The 9,934-nt window shown below is 26.8% G+C and overlaps 2 protein-coding genes across 4 annotated transcripts; one reads left to right on the forward strand and one right to left on the reverse strand.

Annotated features, from left to right (window-relative positions):
• Positions 1-3,135: 3,135 nt before the first annotated feature.
• Positions 3,136-6,796, reverse strand: Etl1 (SWI/SNF-related, matrix-associated actin-dependent regulator of chromatin, subfamily a, containing DEAD/H box 1). The gene is made up of 12 exons (XM_017896858.1): positions 6,678-6,796; positions 6,277-6,407; positions 5,915-6,099; positions 5,625-5,853; positions 5,202-5,535; positions 4,851-5,125; positions 4,640-4,777; positions 4,237-4,560; positions 3,863-4,164; positions 3,584-3,796; positions 3,352-3,458; positions 3,136-3,290 (listed from the first exon to the last, which is right to left on the reverse strand). The coding sequence occupies exons 1-12, from the start codon at positions 6,781-6,783 to the stop codon at positions 3,136-3,138; spliced, it is 2,499 nt and encodes an 832-aa protein (XP_017752347.1). The 5' UTR covers positions 6,784-6,796.
• Positions 6,797-7,400: 604 nt separating this feature from the next.
• On the forward strand, positions 7,401-9,233 carry LOC108545323 (glycerophosphodiester phosphodiesterase domain-containing protein 1). Of its 3 annotated transcripts, none has more exons than XM_017896868.1 (7): positions 7,401-7,457; positions 7,827-7,869; positions 8,005-8,186; positions 8,257-8,477; positions 8,557-8,690; positions 8,754-8,871; positions 9,024-9,233. In XM_017896868.1, exons 2-7 carry the CDS (start codon positions 7,853-7,855, stop codon positions 9,147-9,149), a joined length of 798 nt encoding a protein of 265 aa, XP_017752357.1. In that variant the 5' UTR covers positions 7,401-7,457; positions 7,827-7,852; the 3' UTR covers positions 9,150-9,233. The 3 variants fall into 3 exon arrangements, with proteins under 3 accessions (XP_017752357.1, XP_017752359.1, XP_017752358.1); XM_017896870.1 differs by lacking the exon at positions 7,401-7,457 and adding an exon at positions 7,546-7,739; XM_017896869.1 differs by lacking the exon at positions 7,401-7,457 and having other exon boundaries at positions 7,798-7,869; positions 8,278-8,477.
• Positions 9,234-9,934: the final 701 nt, after the last annotated feature.

Here is a 9,934-nt window from a genome sequence, read left to right on the forward strand (position 1 = left end):
TTGATTTTGATTTCTGTTCTAGTCATCTCATTGATAAGAATACATGATATGATACAACATGACGCTTGATTACAACATAATCAAATTTATCGCTGCAAATGTTGATGACATTAATAATTATATGTGTACCTGATGAATTCGATTCATAGTATATTAGCATAAAAAGATTATTAATAGAATATGTTTATTTCGATATTTCTATAATAAAAGTAAAGTGGGAAATAGTAACGAACAAACATACAAATATTTGTTCCTATCGATATTAATTGGTTAAATCTTAGAACTTACAATAGTTTCATTGAATGATAAATCAATTAGAAGGGAAAATTTTTATTTCAACTATTGAATCGTTCGATAAATAATAGTATGAATTACAATCTAAGTATACTTACATGTGAAGTATCATTGATCAGTTTATATCATACATGATAATAATTTGGAAATGAAAGAATACAAATTTCGTTTACTTGAGTATCTGAAAAAATACCACTATTATCATAGAATGAAGTATATGACGAAATTATTATTTGAAAACGTCTTAGAATTTCTAAGATTTTTAAAGAAAAACATCCGGTAAGTATGTCAACAGATGTTGTTGAACAATTAAAAAATAACAAATTGTATAAAATCATAACCTGCTTCATATATATTAATCAATTTTTATATCTATATTTTTTATCTATATTTTTATTTATTCACGAGCTGAATAAATAGAACGCAAGATATGTCAGGAAGAACGGAGAAATTACTAGATCTGAATAATCATTTCCTTCAATCTTGTTTAATAAACAGTTTCCACAGAGAATATGAACAGTATATTTTTCTTTTCTAATTGTTTGTTAAGCTTTTATTTGAAGATTCGAATATTCGATACTCACGCCACCTATTAACTTCTTTAGAAATAAATAAAACAGTAGGTTATTATTGTACAACACGAAGTAAGAAATTAATTACTGATTTTATCAACGATAATCGTTCAAATTAAAATGTAGTAATTTCCGAAGATATCACTGGAATGATAAAATTAAATTTTGTCCTTCTCTCTATTTTTCAACTTAACATTATATCTTTTATTCAAAATGTGAAAAACTACCGATATGTTTATTAATAATCTGTTATAAATGTGCATGTTTTATTTTTAACTGTTTCAAAACACTAGGAGCCACGTGGGATTCCTCTTTAGCACCACTACCCGGCGCTTTAATTTCCGTCTTTCACTCTCTTTTTCTATACCTCATTCGTCACTAATTCTATCCTTTACATTTCAATCCCCCACTTCATGTTTTGTCTCTCACTCTTTAACCTCACATCTCGCTGATATCAATGAATGTTCAATTATATCGGTTAACAATTTTATTACAATTTAATCTTTCAAAAATTTAAATTACTTTATATGTTATATTATAAATTCGTGAATTAAAATGATTAATTATATACAAAATTAAGTTCATTATTGTTACATTTTATTATTTTATAATTATACAATTGAACGTAGTTTTCGAAAAAGAATTTCACAGAATATTATAAAAATAATGTCACAGGAATTTTCCTAGCTTTCTGAAGTTTCTGCTAGTAGCATTCTACAACTTTAGATTTTCATTATAGAAACATGCACTTTTCAAGTTACGTCATGGATTATCGACACAGAAGAGTATCGAGTATGTGCACGTAGAGTTTACTGCGACACCTATTTATTTTTTCTGTGTTTAGTATTAATATCCTGATAATATAATAATTAATGGTATATTATAGTTCATCTAACAAATTGTTACTTTTTATAAAAAATTATATTACAAATATTATAAATTATAAATTATCTTTGCTATGTTATAAATAATATTCCGCTATGTACTATCGGGAAGTATATACATACCTGAAAGTGAAAAGGTATTTGAATAACATCATGGAAATTTTCCTTTTTCTTCCATGCATCTTTAATAGTAACATTCTCTGAGATCATTTAAGGTTCTAATTTTAGCTTGTTCATAAGATTATTCAAAGAACATCTGTTTTTTAAATAACGATATGTTCTAAGAATTATCGATGTATATTTTTAATTCAATTGTTATGTATTAAATAAAGAAATAAAATAAAATAAATTTTTGACACTTTATGTTGATATCAAAATTATTAAAATTTCTTTTAAGTCTTTAAATAAAAGGTATGAAAAAAGATAAAGGTTTAAATTCATCTTTATAATATGAAAATAAAAGAACAAGATTAAAGAAATGTGTATACATATTGAACTAAGTTATTATTTTCTAGAAAATTATTTGTTTAATTAGCGGATTTGCAATGAAAAAAAATAAACAAGAGTAATAGGATAAAAAGTTATTTGTCTAATGTAATAATCAAATAATTACAGAATATTATGAAAATACATAATGTATTCTGAAATACTTGCTTTTATTACTGTTAACATTTGATCATAAATCACTAATTTGTTTAATTACCTAAATTTACTGCATTATAATTTTTTATCGAGTTCGATCAAGTACAAATGTATGTATTACAAGATAATAAATTAAATCCTGACAAAAGGTGTATAATATCTTTAATGATTTTGTACAAAGATTAAGTTATTTGTTTAGGAATGTGTGTACAGTAATACCAAATAGTTGACATCGTTTATATCGTGTTCTCCTTTTTTTAAATCATAAATTTCTTTTTTGTTCGTTTTTCTTCAACTATTCACAATTCTTTGCGTTATTAGTAAATATTGTGCAGTCTTAATAATTCTCTTAAAATTTACACGAAAAACATACCATTAAATATACAACGTAAACATCGGACACGGAATATAGAAATCACGAATGATTCTAAATATATACTTATATAAATAGAAGAATGGTGCAATAAGCGATGTACAAAATGTCACAAAAATTAATTAAGTTTCACAATTACAAATAACATTATTAAAACTCGTGTATACATTTTGATAAATGATACATATCACCAATTAGAATAGATCAAAATGAAATAAAAATGTATAAAATGTAATTCCAAGACTGACCTTGAATTTCTTTTCTTTTCTTTTGTGCAAACGTAACACTGACCTTATCACAAAGTTTAAGAATGCATATAAAAATGATGTCAAATTTTCAGTATGAAATATGTTTAGATAAAGGATTAACTTTAAAATTCTATATTACAGTTTGCTTCGCTGCTCATTAATCCATTACTTGTTCTCGCATTTTTCGCTGGAGACAGCGATAACGATCTGTTGTGATCTAGCCCTAACGTCATCTTAAGTAATTTTAATACGCTCTTCTTGTCCGTACTTTCATTCTCTATAAACAAATTTCACCCATAACATTAAATTATAAAGTGAATAAAATTCATGGCATTTACCTTCATCACCGGTAATTTGTTGTTCAAGATGTAATTTATCCTGAGCTATTTCATACATGCCTTCTTCTATTGTACCTTCGCTTAATAATCTAATTATGCTAACTGGTCTGAAATCAGATTTGAATAAATTTTTTCAATTTAAATTATTTTTATTTTCTTATATGTTATTTTAATTTTTTTTTTTTTTTTTTTTTTTAGTATAAAAAATATAAATTAGCGATTAAAAATATACCTTTTCTGACCTACTCTATGACAACGATCTTCCGCTTGCTTATCATTATACGGATTAAAATCAATATCGTGAATTATAACAGTGTCGGCAGCTGTTAAATTGATCCCCAAGCCTCCAGCTTTTGTAGATAGTAAAAATATGAATATACTTTCATCTTCTGTATACTGATCTATCAAACACTGTCTGTCTGTTACCGGTGTACTTCCATCTAATCTGTTTTCATATTCACATAAAATATAAAAAATTTCAAAAATATAGGATAAAAAGTACAAAACAAACCTTAAGTACGTTTGTCCTCTAATCGTTAAATATTCTTCTAAAATATTTAATATCATCGTGAATTGACTGAAAATTAGTACGCGATGTCCTTCTTCTTTCAGCTTTGATAGCAATTCATCCAATATTTTTAATTTTCCAGCTTCAGGTATAAGTTCTTGAGGTAAACCCAATCCAGCTAAACTTTTATATGTTCTTGTTAATTGATTTACTTGATAATCGGACATCCACTGTAAATCCTCGAATATGAAATCTGCATTTTTCTGCTTATATGAATGTTCCTTTGCTAATCTATTCGATATTATCTAACACAAAAATGATTAATGATTAGGATATCATACTGTTAATTAAATAAATAAGTAAATCTGGAGGTATACTTTTAATTTAGATTCGTTGTAATAGTCTTGCACTAAAAGCGGATGATTAGCCAACTTTCTCAACTGCATCATCATACCAATACCATTAACCTCGGTACTTTGATCAGCCTCAGCTGAGAATTCAGCAACTAAATTAGTATACATTTTTTGCTGTTTCTCTATCATTGGACACTTAATCACACGTTCACTTTTTGCTGGTAAATCTCGAAGGACTTCGGCTTTCAATCGACGAAGTACAAATGGTCTCATGATTTGCTTTGCATTTTTTACTTGTTCTTGCTCAAATAATGGTTGCTCACCATTTTTTTTAACTGCTGGTAGTTTCTAAAATGTAACATTCAGTGTTACATAATATATAAATTCTTTTATAATTATTATTTCCATTACCACATTTGATACTTACAGGATTCTTTGAAAATAAACTCTTTAGATCGGCTTGCTTTCCGGCAAATAATGAAGGCATCACAAATATTAAAAGCGACATCAATTCCAATAAATTATTTTGTAAAGGGGTACCCGTTAATAAAATTCGATGTTTAGCCTATGAAATAATCAAAACAATATAATCTTATCTAATTATTCAGAAAATCATGTGTAATGCTATAAATACATACATTAATCCTAACAAGATTTTCATATCGAATGGTGCTCATATTCTTTAACATATGAGCTTCATCAAAAACAACATAATGGATAGGCATAACGCGAAATAATCTACGTTCTTCTGGTGTACTGCTCACTAAATTATACGTAGTTAATAAAACGTCAACATCATCCAAATCACCGTTTCGCCAACCTAATCTCATCTCTTTTCGTTCTTCCTGAGAACCATAATATTGTATAACTTTCAAGCTAGGTGACCACCTTTCCAACTCGTTGTTCCAGTTTTCTAAGTAAATAAAATAAAAAAATTAGATCACAAACAGGAACAATAAAAATCAAAGGAATTTGCAATATTTATTTACCCATCGTCGAACTAGGAACAACGATTAAATGTGGTCCATCTTTCTCGTCTCTGAGGCCAGCCTCTTTTAAATATGTAAGAAAAGCTATTACTTGAACCGTTTTTCCTAAACCCATTTCATCTGCGAGTATTCCGTTAACACTTTGTGCGTGCATCACGGCAAGCCAATTCAATCCAACCATTTGATATGGGGCTAATTTTAAATTTGGTGATAATGCCTTGGGTTGACTTGTGATAGCCGATGCTCCTGCAGCAACAGCTCTTTCTATATTTGTAGATAAGCGTAGACATTTTTTCATGAGAGTCTCTACTGCATGTCTAGTAGCTAGTAATTCCTATTTTATTACAATAAAAAAAGTTTAATATAACATGAGTAATTCAAACAACATTGTTAAAAATTTTACTATTTTTTTGAAATATTTACCTGAGCTGAATTCAAAAGTTCTGTATCTAGATATTTATTATTTTGAAACTTTTGAACTAGATCTCTCCAATTTTCAAATGGTCTTGCTTCTGTGATAGCACTTGCTTTCTTTTGTGAACATTGAGACATTAACAGTAATTCTGAGGTAAGAGCATTTTGCATAAATTCTAAAACTGCTTTCTTATCAGCTGTAAGCTCATTAGATATTTCTATATCTGAATCTTCATCACTAAAAACAAAAAATAAAAATATAAATCTTAATCAAACATAAAAAATTTATAAATTTATACCTATCAAACACTTTATCTTTAAAGCCTGCTTCATCTGAATCAATATCCACATCTTCCTCAGTATTTAATTTTCTTCTTTTTTTCTTATTGATTCTGGAAGAATCTTTAAAGGTTCTATTTCTCTTATTTTTTCTGGAGTCTCCATCACCGTCATCACTGTTCCAATTTATGTTATTATGTATTTCCTGCATAATAATGAATAATTAAATTTTAATTTAGTATAAAATTATTTGTTACCAAAATCATAAGATATCTTTTGTACAATTCAGATAATAATATATTTTTTTATTTTTCACTTTTTAATAACATATATATCTTATTATAAAGTTTCAACAATGTAACTCATTATACAATATATTTACCTTATCTGTATGACGAAGGGAGCTAGTTTTTTTAATAGGGCTACCCGCATCACTATCGCTATCTTCAATTACATTCACTGCCTTGCGTCGAAATTGTATCTCAGAACCCATTAAATTACTATCATCATCCGCTAAATAAAAGCTCTATGATTATTTATTTATAATTGCATAGCATGAAAAATATCCATTAATATTATTGCTATCAACAACTAAATAGAAGCAAACATATTTTTCTACTTTCTTTCTTTTACTACTTAGATACAAATATAATTAATTAAAAATAATTATTAAAAAGATATAATAATCACATAAGAAATTATACTTGAATAACACAACAATAAAAGATGGACACCGGTTGTACTGACCTAGAAATTAAAACTCGAGAATAAAAAAACTCTTACACATATTCGACGGTTTCAGTTGTTTCTTCTTAAATCGAAATTGTCGTAAGTTTCCCGAAAGGCTTGGACTACTCGCATCTGTTTTCGGCGAATTCGAATCCGACATCTCGTTAAACGAATGAGAGACGCTGGCGAAAATACATTTTTGTAAAGGCAGCTTTTAACTTGTTTGACAGGTGCATTCGTAAAAGCTCCTAGCTAAGAAGGAAAATAAATATCCAACAGGTTAATATAGTTATCTATTTACCTGTAATTCTGCGTATTTCACTTGGAAATTTTTACTGATTTTACGTAATTCTCCTTATGACTACTCGTCTTTTATTTTTTATGAAAAAAAGAATATTATAGCCAATTGTATTTATGAAAACCCGTAAAATGTGTAATTAATTCATGAATGAACATATGAATGAACTAAATTTCAATTAAAAATTAATAAAAAGTAATAATTCATTGTATGATATTTTTTATAAAATTACAATACAATTCCTTTTAGAAAAATACAATACAAATACTCAATAATTGAAATTAAAATGAACTTTATATTGTCAAAATTTTACTTCCTATTGCAAATTTATTTAGAAAAAATTATGTCTACATTCAATTTTTATTTTTAAATAATGAAATAAAACAAAAAAACAACTTGCAGCTTAATGTATATGCTCTGAGAAAGTGTAACTAAAGTGGAAACTTTTCATATGATTTCACCCAAAGGATTTTATAATTGCAACGTTTACATTTGTATTAAGTATGATAAAGGCTGTCATGTAACGCACTGATTGTGTAAAGTTCTTGTTTAATTTCTGCTAGCAATCTGTCATTTGTAATATTTATTTCGACATAATTCACAAATTATTTATACATGCTCATAAAAATTCATTTGAATAATAGTAACATGTTTCACTATGTTACGCAGATAAAGAACAATAGAAAAGTATAAGATGTTGTTGTATACGTTAGTAGGAGGTTATATGTTAACGTCAATGGTATTTTTTAAATATCCAACATTATTACATAAAAAGAAACAAGTGAAATTTTTATGTCAGCATATTAGTCACAGAGGCGGTGTGTTTTCGAGCTTTCAGTGATTCAACAATTAGCATTATTACGTACGTAAAAAATACATCTATTAATAAAAAGATCATTTTGCAGGGGCAGGTGAAGGCTATGAAAACACGATGTACGCTTTTAAACGGTTAGTTATGATGCTCAGTCATTATCTCAGGGTTGTAATGTAATAATCTGCAGACATTTTCTTAGTTATAATTAATTAGTTCCATATTTTTTATTATATATAATACCATAAGAAAATAATTTTCCTTTACTTTAGAGCTGTGGCAGTTGGTACACAAATGTTGGAATTGGATTGTCATTTAACAAAAGATGGAGAAGTAATTGTATCACATGATCATAATCTTTTTCGTAGTACAGGAACAAATAAAAGCATTTCAGAAATGAATTACAAAGATCTACCTCTATTGAAACCACGTCTTCCAATAGATTTTGATCCAGGTATGCTTAAATAATTTTTCAAAGAATATATATTTTTGAATAAAATGATTTAGAAACTATAGTTCAACAGATGTTGAATATATTGGTCCAGGAAAAGAAGAAGATAGGCGATTTGCTTTGTTAAAAGAAGTATTTGAAGCCTTTCCCAATATACCAATTAATATTGATATTAAAGTTAATGATGATCAACTTATAACAAAGGTATCTAATTTAATAAAGGAATATAATAGAGAGGAATACACTGTATGGGGAAATTTCAGTGATGAAATAACACAGAAGTGTTATAAAACGGTAACAAGTTTGTATATTAAAATTAAATAATAAGAATATTAAATCATGTTGATATTAATTTCAATTATTTTTTCCTCAGAATCCTAATATAAATTTGTTATTTTCTATGAAACGTGTAACTCTATTACTAGTTTTTTTATACACTGGTTTGTTACCATTTATACCTCTAAAGGAAACACATTTGGAAATATTTCTACCTTCCATTTATTTAAGGTATTCCAAATATTCTATTGTATATTTGATTTGATTAAATTATTTGACACTGCATTGTTATAGATATAAAGGAGGTTCAAGTCCAACATTTTTATCTCTGGAAAAAATAATTATACGAAGCATCAGTATATTATTAATGAGACCATGCTTATTTAATCACTTAAGAGCTCGTGGAATACATGTAAGTTGACTATTTGTTTGGTTTAATTTTAAACGTGTAATTTAGATAGATAATACTCTCAGTATTCTTGTAAAAATACTCATAAGAATATATTCAAACGGTAAAAAATGTTTAATTCTAGTATGCAGAAATGTTTGAACATATTTTTATAGGTCTATTTTTGGGTCTTAAATAAAGAGGAAGAATTTAAGAAAGCTTTTGATCTTGGAGCAACTGGTGTAATGACAGATTACCCTACCAAATTAAAATTATTTTTAAATAATTGTTCTGTAAAATAACTCGTTAAATATAGTGAATGAAAACGAGATTAACATATGTTAGGTACACGAAATATTTATTGATTTACTTCCAAGAAGTATATATGCAGCTATAAATGAAAAATATTGAAGACTTTTATAATATAGTCAATTACCTACAAATTGTTAAAAATATATTTTTGTTCTTTAATATACATTGGTGAAAACTAAACAAATAAATGTAGCTCACTAAAAAATAATTACGTATGAAACAAGTGAAAATGAATATTAAGAAAACGCATATAAGCTTCTTAAAAAGTTATTTTTATTTCGCTACATGAATGAAATAAAATAATATTGAACAAATATTTATTACGTTGACCGAAATGTGTAGATAACGACACTTTTCAGAAGAGCATTTCAAAAATATTTCCGACCATATTCAAATGTACTCGATACTTTGATTACAGTCGAAATTGCAAGTTCACAAAGTTCGATAATATAATTCGAAAAAGCTATTTTATAAAATTACTATCAATATAAATTTTCATATTTTAAAAACTAATGCACAAAATACGTTTAATTATTGCATCTGCTACATTGAACGTTATCTCGCGTTTATTTTATGATCAGTATTATTGTACTCTTTTGTATATACTAATTACGATTTAATCATTAGTAATAACTACATAATTATTATTGAAAACATTGCACACAAAGCTTAACTATTTATATGAAATTTATAAGAACATGGAATGGTAAAGAATTGTTACCAAATGCATTCAAAATACTAATACCAAATTTAGAAAAGGTATATTTATATAAAT

This window comes from Eufriesea mexicana, unplaced genomic scaffold (genome assembly GCF_001483705.2).
Source record: "Eufriesea mexicana isolate 0111107269 unplaced genomic scaffold, ASM148370v2 scaffold395, whole genome shotgun sequence".
In the NCBI taxonomy this organism is placed as follows: domain Eukaryota; kingdom Metazoa; phylum Arthropoda; class Insecta; order Hymenoptera; family Apidae; genus Eufriesea; species Eufriesea mexicana.

Excerpts from the sequence above, each read along its gene's own strand:
- Etl1 (XM_017896858.1), bottom strand. The coding sequence starts at position 6,783 with ATGTCGGATTCGAATTCGCCGAAAACAGATGCGAGTAGTCCAAGCCTT. Across the intron at positions 5,854-5,914 it reads AAAGATAAAGTGTTTGATAG|TGATGAAGATTCAGATATAG; the intron begins GTATAAATTTAT and ends TTTTGTTTTTAG. Across the intron at positions 4,165-4,236 it reads ACAACGAATCTAAATTAAAA|ATAATATCGAATAGATTAGC; the intron begins GTATACCTCCAG and ends TTTTTGTGTTAG.
- LOC108545323 (XM_017896870.1), top strand. The coding sequence starts at position 7,616 with ATGTTGTTGTATACGTTAGTAGGAGGTTATATGTTAACGTCAATGGTA. Across the intron at positions 7,870-8,004 it reads ACGATGTACGCTTTTAAACG|AGCTGTGGCAGTTGGTACAC; the intron begins GTTAGTTATGAT and ends CCTTTACTTTAG. Across the intron at positions 8,691-8,753 it reads CTACCTTCCATTTATTTAAG|ATATAAAGGAGGTTCAAGTC; the intron begins GTATTCCAAATA and ends GCATTGTTATAG.